The 20,339-nt window shown below is 36.5% G+C and overlaps 1 protein-coding gene across 3 annotated transcripts in view; it reads right to left on the bottom strand.

Moving 5' to 3' along the window:
- phkb (phosphorylase kinase, beta) overlaps window positions 1-20,339 on the bottom strand; it is a 349,249-nt gene that overhangs the window by 33,368 nt on the left and 295,542 nt on the right. For 2 of the 3 annotated variants that reach the window (XM_087995880.1, XM_043706918.2), the window contains 5 exons: window positions 20,036-20,097; window positions 19,773-19,935; window positions 17,473-17,554; window positions 11,178-11,235; window positions 7,887-7,977 (listed from right to left, as the gene is read on the bottom strand). In XM_087995880.1, coding sequence (XP_087852006.1) covers window positions 7,887-7,977; window positions 11,178-11,235; window positions 17,473-17,554; window positions 19,773-19,935; window positions 20,036-20,097 — 456 coding nt within the window. The remainder of the gene's footprint in view (window positions 1-7,886; window positions 7,978-11,177; window positions 11,236-17,472; window positions 17,555-19,772; window positions 19,936-20,035; window positions 20,098-20,339) is intronic. The other variant, XM_087995881.1, reaches the window with a different exon arrangement.

Here is a 20,339-nt window from a genome sequence, read left to right as displayed (position 1 = left end):
CTCTATTCCAATTTATAAATATATCAATGAGCGAGAAAAAAAAACTATGAAATGACTGTGCTCGAACAAACAGAAATTAAATGCTGTCCATCCTAGTCTGAAAAGGGTAAACAAAGCCATGGCTGCAGACACCGAATAACAACAAAACTATCAAGTAACCCAAATGTTCTTAGCCACAGAAGAGTTAGCAATTAATTTTCCACTGCATTCAAGATACCTGATAAACACCTACCTGTGTGCACAATTTTCTGTAAAGCTATTTTATTTCCACCTATTTCAAAACTGAACCAAGAGTGTTCCAGGTATCCAGGGTTAACTTGTAAAATGAAATCTTGCCATACCTGAAGATTGGTATTTGAGTATTTTAGGACAGAATTGCAAAAATACCGTTGACATTGGCATTTTTGTGATTCTGCCTGATGAATACAAGATGGAAAATATTAACAGTATGCCTCTTTCTCAGCAATATTCTGCATTTCTTAGTAAGAACAGGAAAAATTCTCAATATGTCAAGGAAATGCCAGCTGATTATTAGTAGCAGTCCCAGATAATTACAAATCAGAGCACATAGATGGCTTTCAGAACTAACCATGGACTTTATATTCAATCCTTAAGAGCAGAATATGTAAACTCATTGTATAGCTATGATAAAAACTAAACAATACCAGGAATGTTAAGGAAGAATCAATTTATTATAAAAGGAAAGTAACAGATATTTGTACTCAATGTCTTAAGACTATTTCTCCCTAAAGTTAATGATAAGATGCAAGACAAAGGAAGTGCAGCTCTTTGATGCCGTTGGCGAAAATCTGAGTTTACATTAGATCTGTTGGTTTCAGCTTCAATGTTGGGTGGATTTTTAGCACATAATGCTAATATTTGACATTCTAGTCTTAGGGTCAGTGACTAGACTTTATCTCAGAGTTCAGCTCTACGGGAATGTTCAAGACTGGGTGAGCTCAAGATTCATATTTTGGCATTCAAGAAGGTTTGAAACAATGTTCAGGATCACAGAGAAAGGACATTGAACTAAGTCAAAATATTCAGGAAGCCAGTGCAGACAATAATAGGCTGAATGGCCTACTCTGTAATAATTCTGTGTTTCTTCACAATTGGATGTGAGATTCCTTGAGGGGGTGGTGAAGACATTTAACAGAATGCTTCCAGGGATGAAAGGTTTTAGTTACAAAATTAGCTTAGGTTGGAAAAGTTTGAAATTGTTCTCCTTGAAGCAAACTAGAACTAGGTGACACAGTTTAAAGTAAAGTGTCCCCAATTAAGCTGGAGATGAGGATTTCTTTTTTCCTCAGAGGCATGACAGTCTATGGAGCTCTCTTCCCCACAGAACAGTAGAGGTGGACTTAGATAGATTCTTGGCTATTAAAGGAGTTGGAGGTTAAGATGAATAGGCAGGAATGTGAAGTTGAAGCCACAGTTGGATCAGCCATGATGTTACTGAAGGCAGATGAGGCTAGAATGTCCTACTCCACCTTTAACTTGTATGTTCGAATGAACTTGAAGGGAGATATGATACAGATATCCGAAATTATGGTAGGGTTAAATAAGGTATCCTAAAAAACTCCTCCTATTAGCTAATGGTACAAGGATTCGGGCAAGAAATACATGGATGTAAGGGAAAAGGTTCCTTACAGAACAAGTGATAATGAACTGGCTCCTGCTACCTATGAAGGCAGTAAAGGCAAAACAGTGGTTTCCAAAATGGAGTAGCACTTGAAGCAATAAACTGACAGTTATGCAGAGATAGAGCAGGAGAACAGGCCTGTTAGGATTGTTCTGTAAATACCTGGCAGGGTATCTGGATTAAACGACCTCCTTCTATTCTGAATTCTCCAACAAGTTTAAACCTTTCCTGCTTCCTCCCCTCTTTAAGCTCTTACTTAATATCTGCATGTGAATAGCTTCATCTTGGACTAGTGCACATTTCTGTCTGATTCTGCCTTTCTGAAGAACATTAACAAATTGGAAGAGGATAAACCTATGTAGTCTATAAAGCCAGTTTAGCTATTCAATGTGATATGGGCTCATCTTGGGCTTCAAATCCACATTCCTGCCAGTATCTCATATCCATCGATTCCCTGTGATACCAAAGATCTGTCTATATTAACATAAATACATGGAGTAAAGGCATATTCACAGACCACTGAGATAGATTCACAACTTGTTAAGGGAAGAAATATTTACTCAGTCAATTCTAAATAATCATTAGTCTCTTATCCTTAAACTGTACACTTTTGCTCTAGACTTTCCAGCCAACAAAGTGTCTCAGTATCCACCATGTAAAGCCCCTTCCTAAACGTAAATGTTTCAATGAAATCAGGGTTTATTCTTCTAAACTCCAGAGAATATCGGCCCAATTTGCTCAGCCTTTCATCACTGGACAATCCCCTCATCTGAGGAAAAGTTAAGGTAAAGCTGCTCCTATTAACTGATGCTTCAAACATTTTAAGAATGTTGTCTATACTGAAGGTGCTATATAATGCAATCTATTGTAACTTAGGAAATGAGAGAAACAACAGAGGGAAAAGAAAAAGCAGAAAGTATAAATAATTGCTGAGTGAAAATGATATGAGAGAAAATAATTATGGATTCTGAAAAGAACCAACAAAACTAATAACATGGCACACAGTGAAACTTTGACCAAGAAATGAAAAAATATCTAAGAAAGAAAAGTATGTCAGAAAGAAATGGAGGGGTTGGGGGAATTGGTTGTGAGGGTGTTTGGGATTGTGGAGAACTGCTATATGTTGTGCTGCGTTCGTGATTTGGGCCAAAAATGGGTGAAAATAAACCAACTTATTAGTGAGACAACCTGCACTCAGAATCTGTTCAAATGTTGGTCCTACTGCTAAATTTGTGTCCTGGGTGTGTCTAAAGTAATAGTTCCAGTCCTTAAATATGCTGTTAAGAGTTTAAGTGTGCCTTGAAGGATTTTTCTTGTTTCCTATTATAAAAGTAGTTATCAGCAAAGTGGGGCTAAAATCAGCCTTACCCAGTTCAAGTCTTTTCAGGTCAAACGATGCAACACAATGTGAGAGCACATTCAAACATTGAGATACAGCAACATATCTTTCCTCATGAAATTCATTGACAAAGTTAATGTCACAATAAACAACTTCAATACAGTACATTTTGGAATAGCACTGAAAAAATGCCACAATTTTTACATTTATATCAGTGGACATGGTATGTAGACCATTTCATTCATGCATGAATAACCAATAATGACATGGCCAGCAATGCAGATGGATTCTCCTTTTATTGTCCAACTGCTCAGAAATAACCATCATTAAAAGATGCATTTTAAAATGAGCTGAAACACACTCTGTTTTGTTCCGAAAAGAGTACTTGTGAATATTAGTTGTAACAAGTTTCAAACCTAAAATAACAATGAAACATTATAACAGTTTTCCTGCTGTTCACATGACACCTGCTAGATGTAAAATACATCTTTTTTCATTGAGTTGTCTTGTACATTAAAGATGTGAATATCAATATGTAGCAAGTGTTTGAAATGAGTAGAGATTCAAATAGAGGTGACAACTTAAACTTGTAACTCCAGGCTTCTGTCTGGGCATCATGTCAGTTCCCAGTGAGGTTATCAGATAGTAAATTATTTAGCTTTCAGGCAATCTACCTCGAGATGAAGGAGGAGACGGCCAACAAAACAAGTTCACAGACAAGAAACTCTCTTTGCTCTTTTTTAAAAAGATAGAACAGTGATAGAGTCTGCAACTAAATATAACTGTAAATGAAAGAGGGCCATTAGGCAATTGTTGCAGGGACTATTAAGATAAGATAACAAAAAGACCATTAAAAAGACAGTGTCACAGCAATAGAGGACCACAGAGTGACTGAAACTGGGAAAGGACACAGAGCAACTGGCACAGAGGTGAAGCCATACAGTTACTGTGACTAAGGAAGTACCATATAGGCATTGCAACTGAGACATGGTCACACTGAGACTGCAATCGAGATCAGTCCTGAGGCAGGAATATCAACTGAGTTTACAGGGATTCCTGATGTGGAATCCTAGCACTTCCTGCAGGCGATATTTCATAAAAGTTATCTCTGGTCACAATGGTGTGGAAATGATCAAAACAAGTCCAACATATACCAATTTTAGGTTGCAAGGTCCTTCAGAGTGGCACATTAAACTGCATTCATGTAAAATTGTATTTGTACTTACAATTTCTGGGGCACTTTGTGATTATCTGAAATTACCATTGGATTAATTTATGTACACGATGGGTCCTATTTCTGTTGTAGGACCCATCTGCAAAATTACATACAGTACAACTCAGGATCCCAAGCAGTCAGAAGAAAGAGAAGAGCAGATATGTACACACATTTCAGATAAGTGTAAAAGTAATCAGGTAACGATAGAGGGGGGGTTACAACTTTGGCTACATTAATTGGGAGATCATAGAGCGAAAGATTTAGAGGGACTGTAATTCTTAAAATATATCCGTATAGTTTTTTAAAATCCAGTTTGTAGATGTCCTGCAAGAGAAGCAGTGGTCCTGGGCTTAACTTTAGATAATGAAGATCAGATATAATTTGGCCAGAGTGGACTAGTAGCAGATATATTTAGTAGCACACATTCAAGAAGGAAATTCGCAGAGTACAGGGCTAACATGTTTAACAAAGATAAAGGGTGGACCAACAAATTTAATGATCCTTCGATTTTGAAGGATATACAGGACTGAATAAAGACCGGATACCTAGGCCTCAAAAGAGCAGATGCCCAGAGGAGGACAGAATGTACAACAGGGAACTTAAAAAGGAAATTAGGAAAGGAAAAAAGGGTCATGAATGGATAATGATGGTAAAGCGAAGAAAGTTCTTAAGTTATTTTACAAGTAAAGGTAAAAGATAACTGGGAAAAGAACAGGGACCACTAAGGGCTCCAGTGGCAATTTGTGCTTAGACCTTATGGATGTAGAAAGGGTTCTAAATGAATACCTTGTGTCGTTGGTCACTAGTGAGAGCGATGATGCAGAAATAGAAATCAGGGCGAAGTACTGTGATATAATTAAAAATTAGCATAGAACAGAGAGAAAGTTCTAAGTGGTCTGGCAGGCATAAAAATAAATAGATATCCAGGTTCAGATGGAATGTATCGCAGGCTATTGAGTATGGCCACAGTGGGTAAAATAATAGGAGTACTGGCAATAATTTTCAATTCCTTTCTGGCCACAGAAGAGATGCTAGAGGACAGGAGGACAGCCAATTTGGTACTGTTACCCAAGAAGAGCAGAAAGGATAAACAAGGATAAACAGGCCAATCATTCTAAACTCAGTGAAAAGGAAACTATTGGTAGCACTTCTGAAGGACAGAATTACTCTGTACTTGGAGAGGCAGGGAATAATCAAGAACAGTCAGCATGGTTTTGTTAAAGGGAGGTTATGCCTAACCAACTTGATTACATGTTTCGAACAAGTGATCAGGTATGTAGATGATAGCAATGCATTTGATGCAGTCCACATGGATTTCAGTACATAAGGTCCTGCATGGGAGACTGATGAAATAGGAAATATGGGACAGACATAATCCACAGCACTGGTGGGTTATACCCATCCTTTTTGGAACTCATCACAATGTTTATTTCAGCTTCTGATGTAAAAGCATAGTGTAACCCCACCATGCCACAGTGATCTCTATCACTTGTCCAAATTACCATTAGTGAAAATACTATTCCATTATTTTTCCATTGTAAACTCCCAAGGTTTCATTCACTCTTTTCTGAAGGCTACCAGTAAACATACTGCTGCTGCTCTTGGCTCTGAAGGAAATGCTGGGCACCAATATTCTCCAGAACTCTTTTCCTAACTTCCAAAATTTTCCAGTTCCATTCTGGCTCAAGCTGCAACCTCTTGTCTCATTTCATAGTTCCCCTCCTTTCCCCCATCCGACATCCTCACTCCTAGTCCTCATTATCTGAACTATTCTGTTTAACTCCTGTCAGTCTCTGTTCCCCTGTTCAACCTCAGGACATTAGGTATGGGCAATAATCCCTGGACCAGTCAGTGACACCCACAATCTTTGAACAAAAAAAAAATCTTCAACCTTTATCCTGAATCCAAATCCGATTGCTGAATTATAAACTAATATTCCCCATTCTTGAGTCCCAACCTGCCCCCAGTTCCAACCTGCTGACCAGCTTTGTCACAAGCTGCCAGGCCTCTTTGTCTTTGTCTTAATCTACAGTACTCCAGTCTTCATCTAGAGACTTTCCATGTCAATCATGATCCAATCATCTCAATATGGCACGATCCTCCTGAATCCCAAATCTGTTTTACCAACTGAGTTTCAATCTGTTGCCTCTGTCCAAAGCCCCCTTGTCAGAATGTGCCAGCACACATCCGATCCCCAATCTGCAGTCTCCCAATATGCTAGACCCAGTACTGAATTCCAATGTGCCAAAACACCCCCACCAAGTCTCAGCCTGACATCTTCCCAAGTCTCAAAGTAGCACTCCCTAGCCTCTGATCATCCAGTCCAACCTCACATTGTGAATGTTTCTCTCTCCTTGGCATAGACAGGAACAATTTCTGTTCAGTTCTAAAGGTGTGTAGCTTGCATTGCTATGCCATGTGAAGGATGTGCTGATGTCACAGATTGATGGAATAGCACTAGAGTTATATATAATTTGATGCACAATTCTCCTAAACTTTAGAAAGCATTCCCTTGAATACTTGCCTTGACCTACTAGAGGCTGGATGGAACAACCCTGCTGATGTAAATTTATCATCCTTGTCTCTATGGAGGAGGGAAGGTCTTGTGGCACAGTGGGCAGCGTCCTGTCGCTGAGCCAAGACATAAGTATTTGAGTCCCACTTCAAGACTTGATAGCCACAAAAGATGCATTTATAATGTGGCTAAACAGTCAAACAAACTTCTAAATCTTTCTAATTTCCTACTGTAGGTAGTGAGAATGGGAATTTTACCTGGTCAGCCACATATAATGTGGAGTGGCAGCTTTCAAGCTTTAGCCTTCAGGGACAGGCTAATGACCTGTTTCAGGAAATACGAGTTACGGAGGCAGACCTTAGCATATGTTTTGTGTGTCTAGTGTGCCATTAATCACAGGAAAGTCTCTAAGATTCCAAGTATAAGAAAATGGGAGGCAGCAGGATAAGTTTTAAAGTGAGATTAAATGAAAGCACACAGCAACAAAAAAGTCAAAGATAATTAGCAAAAGTAAAATAATGAACCATGTACTAAGCTCAGGTAAGTGAACAAAATCTTATACAGGTTAGAATAAATACATTTTAACTGGGTCCAAAAACTCAGTAATGCTCTTTGTTTTACATAACATTGGTAGAAAGTCAAATCCAAATGTTTAAATGTTTGTAATGAACTACATACAATAATGGTTTTAAGTGAAGTGTAAACAATATGCTTTGTGTCAAAATGTCAACTTGTACTTTCTGAAAATTGAGATGTGGGAATGTTATGGATCAAGCATTCAGGATTTGATGGAGTGCAACAAGGAATTAGTGAAAAATGTTTTAACAAGCACAGCCGATGAATATGCAAGTCAGAAACATGAAAACCACAACGGATGCAGCTAGGCATAATTAATAAAATATGTAACTGATAATCATTTAAATTAAGAAACTTATTCAATGAAATGCCTTGTTTGCTCAGAAAAAAAGCATAACTAGCTATTCAGTTAAATTAATCAAACACATGCTGCAAATCTAAGAAATCATTTAAGTGAAGAGAATGGACATATCTCTGGTGGTTGCTAGTAAAGCGTTAGCAGACAATTATGCAGTGCAAGGCATTCATTAAAAAGATTTGGGTGGAACTATGACACACTGAAGATGGCACCAAATCTCTCAAATGCTGTCCTAATTACCTGCTTCCCATGTACCAGCATTGTGGTAATATGTGGGGCAATAGAGGCAGCAATCAGCTCTAAAAGTGCAGCACTGTAACGTACAGCCAACCTAAATATATTGCACAATGATTATATAAACGTCATAGGAATTGGAAAGAAAGTTAATCAGATTTCTAAACATACTGAAAAGTCTACATCTTATAAACTGAAACCATTTCAATGTTACACTGTATCATTTTTGTCAGGAAATTACAATTAAGTATTTGTAAAAAGGACAACAAATATATAAGATATAGCTAAACAGATTAGGAACTACGGTAGATACTTGATGATATTTTGTAACGTAGGGATCCAATACTCTTCCCACACCAACCTCACAAAACAAAGAATTAACTATTTTAAAAGTTCTCTTTCAGCTCTGAAAGCGAATGCTTGTTTCCTTACAATGTCTGTTCAAGGCTTATTGAACAGCATTGACCTCTGTCACCTCTGCTGGAAGATCAGATGCTCATATGACAATTGGTCTGCTGGCAAACTGCGCTTGCATATAATATGACACTATCAGATCTATTACAGATCTGAAAGAAGTGTCAAAAATGCTCCCTGGCATTACCACTAGTCCTCAGGCACAAAGGTGGGATTTGAAGACAGTCAATTGGAGAAATCCTGTCAGCAGTCTCCAGAGTGCTGATACACAGATATTCCTAAACCATACTGATGACAGGTGCTTTCCATTTAATGCCTCTAATATATGTCTACCTAAAATATTTCTTGAACTTGACCAAACTTGTACGCAACAAAAAGTGATTTCCCTGACAATTATTGATCCATCAGCTCTTTATTATTAGATCCAAGAATGCTTTTAGATTTCATTTTACTTTTTATTCAGGGCACTAGTTCCTTCATCAAATATGAGGGATATTTATCAGCAATTACAAAAAATACAACTGAAATCCTTGACTAATAGTTATTTTTGTGACTTTACCTTAGAATCCCAAAACTGTTTGCAGCAGAAACCCTGAACAGCAATTTCTGAAACCTTTATCAAACTTTAAAACCATTTTAAAAAGAAAACAATGCAAATACTATATAAATTTAAAGGGGCAGAGTCAATTGTAATGTAAAGGATTTTATAAGCAAATATACTGAAGATAGTTAAAGAGCTGTGACCTTTTAGAGACAAAAGAGTTGCCTTATACCAAAGACGAAAAAAGTGGAGATGTCTGTTTTTATCTTTAAGGAAGCTGAAAGTGAGAGTGGAATATTAAGGATGAAAAAAGTATTCAAAACAAATATATTTTTAAAAATGTTAATGAGAGTTATCGTTCTCAGACATGGAGTATTCCAAAACTCCCTAAAAAAAATTCTAGAAATGAGAATTACAGTGTACTCTAGGGTAACAAATGTTATGTTTCAAGAAAATGGAACAGAATAGACAGGAAGTGACAGGCAATCTGCCCTTATGTGTGAATAAAAATATGATTAATGAATATTTAGAAAAGTGTGACCAAATTAGGGAGGGTTAGTATGGCTTGTAAAAGGCAAGCTGCGCTTTGTTGATTATACGACTCTATTTGAGAAAGTCTAGTATATGGTTAAAAAATACATGTAGGGAATGTTATCTTTATGTCAGAGGCTATTTGATAAGGCTAGTGTAAAAGAACTGTTATAGAAAATTAAGGTACACGTATTAAAGTAGCTACAGAAATGACTAAGGCACACAAAATGAGTGGTAATGTATACCTTTTTGATTGTAAAGGCGTGACAGAAGTGCACATCAGCACTATTGAGGTTCCTTAGGTTCCACACACACAAATGATCTGGGTATAGGTGCAGTTGAAATGACATTTTGAAGATAATCAGGAATATATGAAAATGACAAAAATGAGGAAGTAAAAAGGGAAATTGGAAGTGCTAAAGGAGAACGTTTAAGGAAAACTAGCAGTTAAAATAAAAGGACGAAGAAAAAACATATAAATGTATAAAAAAGTCAATATATAGTTGAAGGTGGGGTGATGGCATTGTTCAACTGGCCATCTACTCTTGCCAATTTTCAAAAATGACTTAAGTGAATGGAGCACCATTATAAATTTGGTAGTTTGAAGGACATTTAAGGAAAGACACAAACAGCATTAAAAAGGATATAAAGTAGATTTACCAGACACTACCAAAAATAAGGGACAGATGAGAAGGTGGAAAGATAATGACTGTGGTTAGAGAATAGAGAGGATCAACATGTGGCTGAAAGTAGATTTTAAAATTCTGAGTGGTTTAAGAGAGAAAATGGGAAAGAATTGTTTTTTGTAATTAGTGGGACAATAACTAGAAGTCTTAGATTTGAAACAATGTATAGAGAGGCTATTAGAGTTTTTTTTGATTCAGGGACTTGTTAGAGTCCAGAACGGTCTTACGGAAAAGCGGTAGAAGCTGATTCCGTAAGTGACTATAAAATATAGTTAGATAGATTTTTGCAGATGAGGATCTTACAGGCTATGGATGAGAGGAAAGTGCATAGGATGAAGCATGACTGGCTTTATGTGCTATAAATTTCTATGATTCTATAAAGAGTAGTACACTTAAGATGCAGCATATCTAACTGCTGAGGATAAAGGCCTGATGGAAATTTTGCACTGGTGTTTATAAATAATGATGGAAGAATACAGACGGACAAGGATGTGGGATTGGAACAATTGCTAAGTAGAAGTTGATTCCAAAAAAAATAGTAAAACTCAAGATGGCCAAAATTGCTGAAAGAAGATGGGGGAACGAACAGATAGCAGCCTTATACATGAACATACTGCCAACAGGGTAAATCTTTCCTAATAATTCCCTTTAACAAAAAGAGTGAAGGAAATGAGTAATTGTAGATCAGTTGGTCTAACATCAATCACAAGCAAAGATATTGATGCAGACATTAAAAAAAAACACAAGAAAAATAAAGGAGAATGATTGGAAAGAAAAGTCTTTCACATAGTAATATTCGAACACTGTCTGCCTTATCACATCTGATTATAGGGACAGAAACTTAAAAGTGAAATAGATAAATATTTGATAAATATGATGAATATAAGACAATAATTGGAAAGAAAGTGGGTTAAGCAATATACAGTCCTAGATTAATGGTGCTGCAACATACAATTAATTCCAGCAAAGGCTTTCTAGGTTGATTGATCAGTCTCTACTGTATGTTCCATGATTCAAATAATACAATAAGCATTCTTATTTTAAATATCTGAAATGTCAATCATGGAAATTTGACACACAGTAATACATAGAGAAATACAGGAAAACAAACAGGACTATACAGACCAGTGTTTCTTTCTGCCTGAACGTTGATAAACTCTTTCCAAACGATCTACAACAGTTCCTGAAAACATAACACCATTTTTAATAGGATGCACAGTTTAACTTGAAAAAAAACTTAGATAATTTAAAGGAATAAAATCAAAACTGCTGAAAGGAAAACCAATTTGGAATTCAGGTGCGATGTTTCATGAATTTTCTAAAATTAAGCTATTTCCACATAAAATAACTTTGAACTCAGCACAGTCTTGCATATATGTGGAAGTGCAAACATAGAACAGTGCTAGCAAATTATTTTTCATCCATTAAAACATTATAATGAATACAAGAATTGCACTTTGGTAAACCCCCTACTATTAATACATTGTTACAGGAATGCAGATCACATAATCGACCGATTCAACTCTTATATGAATCTTACCAACAGCCACATGCATTGACAGTTATTGTAAATGTGAAAGCTTGATATTAATAATTAATTTATATTGTGATCCAATTAGAACGGCTGACACTCAAGTATGAGTATTATTTGTCAGAAACACTGATTAAACTACAAACCACTTTAAGTATAGATAGCTATACTTAGTTTTAAGGCTAATCATACAGGACTAAAACAAAAGAAATGATCGCCTATAATGAGCAACAATGTCATATATGTACCAAGTACAAAAAGCTTCCATAGTTAAATCAACACTTTTAAAAAGGATGAATAAACATAGCATTCCTGATGTTTTCGTGATTTCAGCACAAGGGGCAGTGCATATTATCTCTGCTACCCTCAGAGCACAATCATAGAATTATATCTTAACAGAAACACCAGCAAAGAAATAGAAGGATATGGCTGTATGAATTTTGTTACGGAACTCATACAAAAGCATAGATCAAATGAGGTAAATAGTCTTTTTTCCATATTATAAACTGTCTTGTCTTACATTTTCTCAGCTAAGAGTCAAATGCATCAAACGTTTTGGAGGGCTTCTCATCATAAGTCTAGTAAGATCTCTTGTCCCGTCTTAGCAAACTCGCCGGATTAACTACCTTCCCCGGCCCATAGCATCCCTCTATTCCAGTTTTAGCCCCATTTCACCATGCATTGTGTCAGGAACAACTCACTACTGCTGGGATATCCTTCTCCACTCTGTCAGCTCAAGTGCCCCCATTTCTCTATGCACCTTACTCACAATATCTCTGATAATTTATCAACCTCCCACAAAACACAAGCTCACAATTGCCTGCAACATCTTCACTCGCTTGTTGACAGCACCCCAATCCCACAACACCACTCACCATACATGTCCTCTGCGCAATATACTCAATCAGTGCACCCCCCCCACCTGCACTAAACGTAACAGCCATGCACCCACTTTCATCTCACTTAATACTTGTCTCTATCTCATATCAGGAGGAAAGCAGCCCACAGTTAAGCAGAAAGATTCAAGATGGCTGGTGGGCTCCCCAACATTTGGCTCCTCATCCATCATGTGGAGAGAATCTTGACACTGACCATCCTGAGTGTTTAACTAACTGAGTCCAAACCCCTGAACTGATGTGGAGACTGCCTTTGACTTATTATATTTGGAGCACCTGACCACAGACTACCTTCCTTGATTGGAAGACTGCTCACAACCATGACAAACAAATCTGGATTGGGGTCTCTAATCCCTACGGCAATACAGCAATTGTGTAAGCTTGATAACTCAGGCTGAGGGGGCAAGGCAAGGAAAAGCAAGGCAAGGCTGGGATGCTTTGAGCATTCAGGGAGGCACAGAGCAGGCCAGTGCTCTGACAGCAAGCAAAGAGTCTCGTGACATAGCCTGGTGCAGTCCACGAGCTGAGTATGTGTGCCTGAGTACAGTGTCCATGCTGCAGCATTATTATGATTGTTGTCAGTGCTGCTTTGAAGTGCAGAAGCTTACTGTAAGTGCATCAGTGATGTTCTTGTGATTTCTTGGAGGGTGGCACATGTCAAATCCCAATGTGTGTGGACATGAAGTGCATGTGGCCAATGGCCATGGCACGTGCCCTGAGATGTTGAGACCATTTCCAGCATGTATGTCCTTCTGGAGTAAGCAGTGAGCTGCAACCACCAGGTACCAGCTCTGACTTTCATGTTAAGAATTCTTGGCATCTAATTTTATCTGTGCAGTTGGTAAGAAAGGAAGTTGCATGTGAATGACGTGCAATAAGCCACTATTAGGGTAGTTAACAAGTAATAATCCCCCTTAATTGGTAACTTGTGCTGTCTAGTGCAAAACTCACCTCGACAGCTGGCAGATGCATGATATATGCAATGAGGTGTTCCCAACATAAAGATAAGCGTTGTCAAACTTCTCACGTAATTCTACCTGAATTCTCAACATAGCTCAAGTCATTCAGGCCCCTATAAGATTTTGCTCACTATGACCTCTACAGCAAAAAATTAATAATTTGATTGTATATCTTAGTACTGGTCATGCGAATTTGATACTTTAAACTGGCTGCCATGTTTATTAAGATAGTAACTTTGAGTATACTTTCAACATGTTTTACAAACAATGGTTATTTTAAACATCTCTGTTAAGATATAATTCAGGTATAATTCAGAAGTTCTATGATCATACTCTGAGGGTAGTAGAGATAATGTGCACTCCCTTTCTGAATTTGTATCCAATTTAACTATAATTTATCTGGTTTCCTTTCCTGTTGTTCCTCTATTTCTTTCTGTATCCCTAAACCTTTTGGTTAAGGCAATACACTATTGGTTACAAAAACTATTTAAGTTCCATATGTGCCATTAAAGTAATGGACCATTGTTGATTTCCATTTCAAACAAATTGTAATTAAAAACAAGTTAAAAAGGTGAGGAACAGGTCAAACGTTTCGCTTGCTGTGACTTGAGCTATTCCAACATTTTATGGATTAATACCTCATACAACATTAGAAGTTATGGCAAGTATTAAAAACAATACAACACCAGATTGACTTATAAGGAGGAAACATGATAAAGACATGTGTTTTCAATTTATAACTAAAATCAGCAATATGCAAGTACTGCGGAGCAAATCATTTTCCTCTACACAAAAAAAACTATTGGTTTGAAATAAATTGTATTTGAACCAGTGCACAGAAAACTACTATTACTCTAACAATAACGAGAGTGATTTTCTTTCTGAATTTTTCCTTCCTGCTGGTCTTTTGTACAATAATGAAGCCATGGAAACAGAAGTGTTTTTTTAATAGTGTCTGGTTTCATGTCTCTCTGGTATGCATCTAATTGCATTGTATAATCCCATACTGTGCTCCAAATTATACATGTGTCATTTTAATAATGCATCCTTTTGTAACTCTGAATGATAATTTGTTATGTTGATTGATAACTGCACATCAAAGGAATTGTAAAGGTTAAAATCGACAATGTTTCTACAATTTTCTATTTTAACCTAAATTGTGCAATTGAGCAGCATCATTGTTTCTAAAACCAACAGAATGATGGTCTCTGTTCATTGCCATCCACAGCTAAACATCATCAAGGCTACAAAGGTCAGAAAAAGATAAAATGAAGCAAGAAATATACAACCAGAATCTACGATTTTCAAGAATGAATTTCACCACAATGCAAAGGAAAAATTAATTCCCTGATGATATTACAAAAAAAAAATGGAATGCTCCTTGAAAAATTTGTCACATTCCTTTGGTGCTTCATTTTGCTATCTCAGTTGTAACTAGATGTTTTACTGACCTTACCCTAATAACTGGTATGAATTCAATATTTTGACAAATTAGAGTGGAAATTGAGTGTAAAACAACTGTAAATCAGCACAAGCTTACAGAAAACTGTCATTGTTATTTCTGTACAGAAAAATAATAAAAATATACAGTTTTTCAACATTGAATAATCTTCATTGTCACGTACACTCAATTGAGTGCAGTGAAAAGTTTGTCATGGCGCTTTGCAGCACCATCTTAGGTACAGATACTTTAACTGTTGTCACAGAATTGAAATAATTAAATAAAAATTAACATGGGAATATAGGGTTTAAAAGTCCAGAATGAGAATAAAAGAAGTGTCTATATAGTACACAAGTTATAGTCCTTATAGTCCTTTTCCAACATGAGTCCGAAGACATATATGAACTACAGCAGTCTTTGCAACCTGCTGATGCTCTATTAATGAACAGAGAGTTTAGGTATCTCACTCCCAAATCCTGTAATTCAGTCTACATTCTTTAGGTCTTCCTTAAAATCCAACTCTGGGACCAAACTTTAATTTCCTCTCCCAACTTTCCGCTATAGCAAGAGGCTGAATAGACTGGGGCTGTTTTCCCTGGAGTGTTGGAGGCTGAGGGGTGGCCTTATAGAGGTTTATAAAGTCATGAGGGGCGTGGATTGAGTAAACAGACAAGGTACTTTCCCTGGGGTGGGTGAGTCCAGAATTAGAGGGCATCGGTTTAGGGTGAGAATGGAAAGATATAAAAAGAACCTAAGGGGCAACTTTTTCACGCAGAGGGTGGTGCGTGTATGGATTGAGCTGCCAGACAAAGTGGTGGAGGCTGGTACAATTACAACATTTAAAAGGCACCTGGATGGGTTTATGAATAGGAAGGGGTTTAGAGGGATATGGGCCAAGTGAGTAGATTAGGTTAGGAAATCTGGTTGGGATGGACAAGTTGGACCGAAGGATTTGTTTCCGTGCTTTACATCTCTATGACTCTAAAGCCTCATTATCCATTTTTCTTTTCATCTGGGAAGTATCTAGGGACATTTTTCTATTTTAGGAGCACTATATAAATCAAAGTGAAAGAAGAAACAAAACTTATAAAACCCAGAAGAGCTATAGCTTCCCAACACTATTTTCCAAGATTAGAGTTTTGATCTCTATGTGTCCTATGGAAGAGAGGGACACGTTTCCTTGTATGTGTCAAACATAATGTTTTTCAAAGGAATGCTTATTATAAGCAGCCTGCTGCAATCCTGTGCATCATTTACATTGGACAATTAGACATAGCATTATCTGGGTCTATTCAAAATATTATTTAATTCCAAATGCTTCTAGGCATATGTTATATAAATATGTGCAAACTGGAGGAATGTTATTTGTGGAGTAGCTATCAAGAGAGACTAAATAAATTACCATGCAATCAAGCAGAGTTTTGAGTTCTACATTTTGTAAAATTGAATAAAATCTACAATTTGCCTGTGAAAACAATAAAAATCTCAACAGAGTGGCATATATCTGGAAGCTTCATGAAATAACAAATCATATTAACAGTGGTTTTTGTTTCACTGAATAGAGCAATTACTTTAAAATTCCAAGCATAATGCTTTTCAACACTATAGACGAAGATGGGATAGCAACTGAATTTTAAAAACTGCTTTTCATGAAAGTAACTGTAAATATGCAATCTTCCTTGGTTTCAACTACAAAACTGTGCTGCATTCGTCCTTTTTAGAATTTGAAAGCTGCAGTAATTGAAGCTTAAATTAACATGACAGTAAAAATTACATTTAAAACATTAGTTTCCTGGCTCCTGATGAGCCTCTTTTCCTAAAATGCCCACCTTGTTGAAATTTTGATTTTGCTTCCAATCCTGCTTTTCATTCTCATGTGTTTGCTGGATCCCCTGCTGACAATGTTTTCTCCAGGCTCTGGCCTAACCCTCTCTCTTCAGTACTGCCACACCATGAGTTCTTTCACAGTACTCCCAGATGGGCCCCAATATAAATCATCACTACACCTGATAGCCAAGCAGTCCATGCAATAGTTGGACTCTTGCCTACAGTTTCAGGATTAGTACTTAAACTCAAGAGTAAGATTTAGATTGTACATTGTCGTAGTTGTGGGACTGTTTGCCGAGCTGGGAAGTTGATTTGCAGACATTTCGTCCCCTGTCGAGGTGACATTTTCAGCGTTTTGGAGCCTCTTGCGAAGTGCTGCTTAACTGCGTCTTCTGGAATTTATTTGGTTCCATTCCTGCTGCTTCCGGTTGTTCATTGTAGTGGCCAGTATATTGGGTCTAGGTCTATGTGTTTGTTGATGGGGTCCATGAATGAGTGCCATGCTTCTAGAAATTCTCTGGCTGTCCTCTGTTTAGCTTATCAGAGGATGCTCCAAAGCCCTGAGGATACCACCTAGACGGGGGATGAAATGTCTGCAAATCAACTTCTCAGTTCGGCAAACATAACCACAACTATGACAATCAGCTAGGCAAATCTTTAGGCAAACCTTGAATATATTACACATAAATAAGACAAATTTGTTAAGAACTGGAAATTACGCATTTAGAAAAATTTTCATCACTCTTTGACAATGTAATAAACCCACCTTCTGCTGTAATGAAATGAGACCCTTCTCGTTTCAGCAAAATACTCAAGAGTATAGCTTCGCTGACAAGGGAGATGCCATCCTAAATAAACACATGTAGAAATACAAAAGAAAAACTTCTAGTGGTCAGTAGACAATATTAGTTTCACTGAAATATTTTTAAAAAATCAACAGTGAAATTTACTTCAGGGTTTGTATCTAGAATCGGAGTGAAACTGTAGCATACCTTATTATCTAATGATGTTGACATTTTTAACATACTTTCTTGGAGTACATTCTGAACAGTTTACTCAGAAAATGTATAGAAACAAATATGAATACAAACATTTAACAGATGTAGAGAGGATACATGTTGCATTTTAAAATGTTTAAGTATTAACTATAGTTCTATTATTTTATCAAGTTACTAATTAAACTAGTAAATATTCCCTTTGTTATTTAAATCAAAACTGCAAATATATTAATGTTGAAAAACGTAACAATATTTAGTATTAAATGATTTGTATCTATGGAGCTTCCTCTTATCAAACTAGGCAAATTGGATTTTAACAATAGTGATAAAGATGTGAAAGTCATTCAACATAAATGGGAATAAACACATGATCTCATGTTTATATTAGCATATTACAGCAGACTATACGTTGCTGACAACGTAGTAGTAGTAGTAGTTGTAGTGAATACCCAACATAACAAAATGAGAGGAAGGAACTTAAAATAAACATTGTCATAAATTTAAAAACAAGCCCAAGACAAACTAATAGGATTAAAGATGAATGAATTTCCTAGCTCTATATCTTTGAAACAAAAAGAACGGGCTATATTGGTTGCAATCTTCTCAAATTTCTAAAAAAAACTTCCGATGGTTTGAAAAAAATTGCAAATGTGGCAATACCTAGGCTAGGGAAAGACAGAAACAAAGAATTACAGGCTGTCTATCTAACCTAAATTTGACATCCTAAACTATTGGAATCCACATTTAAGGAAGTGGTAGCAGCATATTTAGAAAAGCATATCATAATCAAGCAGTCAACATGGCTTATGCTTTGAAGGTTTTGTTAAAGTGGAATTTTGTTTCACAAATTTTGAAGAATTTTTGTGAAGATGTAAAGCTAAGAGTTGATAAAATGAGACCAGTAAATGTAGTGTACTCAGATTTCCAAGTATATATATCAATGACTTGATGAGGAAACGGAGTACAGAGTTGCTAAATTTACTCATGGCACAAAGATATGTGGGAAAGTAAGTTGCTAAGAGAACATAAGGAGTCTGCAAAAGGATATAGATAGGTTAAGTGAACAGGCAAACAGCAGATGTAGGATAATGTGGGAAAATGTCAACTTGTCCACTCTGGCAGGAAAAGAAGTGTTGTCTAAATTGAAAGGTCGATTTTGAAGGCAAATGGAATGTCTTTGTTTATTGCAAGGGAATGGAACATGATACAGTTATACACAGCATTAGACAGATCACATCTGGAGTATTGTATACAGTTTTTGTTTCATTATTTAAGAAAGGAAATAATTGCATAAAAAAGTATGTGATGAACTTTCACTCGACTGATTCCCAGGATTGAGGAGAGTAATGCTATCGAATGAGAATTCATTGGACATGGTGGATCTACGTCCACTGGAGTTTAAATGAATGAGAGATTGTTTTAATGAAATATACATGATCCTGAGAAGAGGTTTTCTCTTGTGGGGGATGCAGTTTTAAAATAAGAACATGGAGATGAGGAGAAACCTCTTCTTCCAGACGGCTGTGAAGCTGTGGAACTTTCTTCCTGGAGAATAGTGAGGCAAGGTCATTGAATATTTTCAAGATTGAGTTAGATAGATCCTTAATTGACAAAGGAGTCAAAGGGTACGGGGGTGGACAGGAAAGTGGAGTTGATGCCACAATCAGAACAACCATTATCTTACTGAAAGAACAGGCTTAAGGGATCAAATGGCTTACTCCTGCTCATAATTTTTATGATTGTAACAAAAGTCTACAAACAGCTTTAAATAGTAAAAAGGAGGAAGGGTTGACAACAATGGATTATGATTGTAAAAAAAAAATAAGGTGGCTTTTGAAATCTGATGATAATTAAATAGAGAACCAGCACGAATTGGGCACAGTAATCTATTAAAGAGATGGCGTGTGATATCCACTAGCTCTATCCTCAGTATGTCTTAGAATTCCCAATATTTTGCATGAATATAAATTGTCTATATACTTCAATATGAAGACAAACTATATTTTTGATGTGACAAAGAGGAAAATAAAGGTATTAGTGGAGCATTAAATGTAATTTATTTCCATACAGACAGCTTTTCCAGAATTTCCATTGTGGGGGCAAACATCCAGTCATGCAAATTTATCTCAGGTTGTTGCTCGTTGTCCATAGGATTTGGTACACTTGATTGCCGCTTTACTTTTGAATGTTTCGGAAATTCCAGCTCCTCAAAACTTACAAACTGTGGAATTCTGAAAAACAGATTTCTCAAATTTATCCTGTTAAGGAAAGACATTTTCAAATAAAAACACAATATGTTATTTGGATAAAAGGATTGAAGTTGGGCCATACTCCTCCTCATCACTTATCCGAAGGAAGTCAAGCTGTTCAACGACTGCACCAGATATTAATGTCTGCAATAAAAACAGAAAGAGCTGTTTATGAAAGAAAATATTGCTATATTATTCATGGTTTTCATAAGGTAGACATTACGATTGCATTACATTGTTACTATTAGTTAAGAAACTAAATCTATTCATTCATATCAAGGTATATCACACAAAGAGTATAACATTAAATGCACAATGATAATTTTTATTTTTTCTGTAAATTAGTTGATATGTACAACTTGAGCAATCCATTTAACAGTTCAGAT

Source organism: Chiloscyllium plagiosum, unplaced genomic scaffold, assembly GCF_037043375.1.
Source record: "Chiloscyllium plagiosum isolate Xiang-an unplaced genomic scaffold, Cpla_swu_hap1 HiC_scaffold_17, whole genome shotgun sequence".
NCBI lineage: Eukaryota > Metazoa > Chordata > Chondrichthyes > Orectolobiformes > Hemiscylliidae > Chiloscyllium > Chiloscyllium plagiosum.
This window is presented reverse-complemented; position numbering and strand designations above follow the sequence as displayed.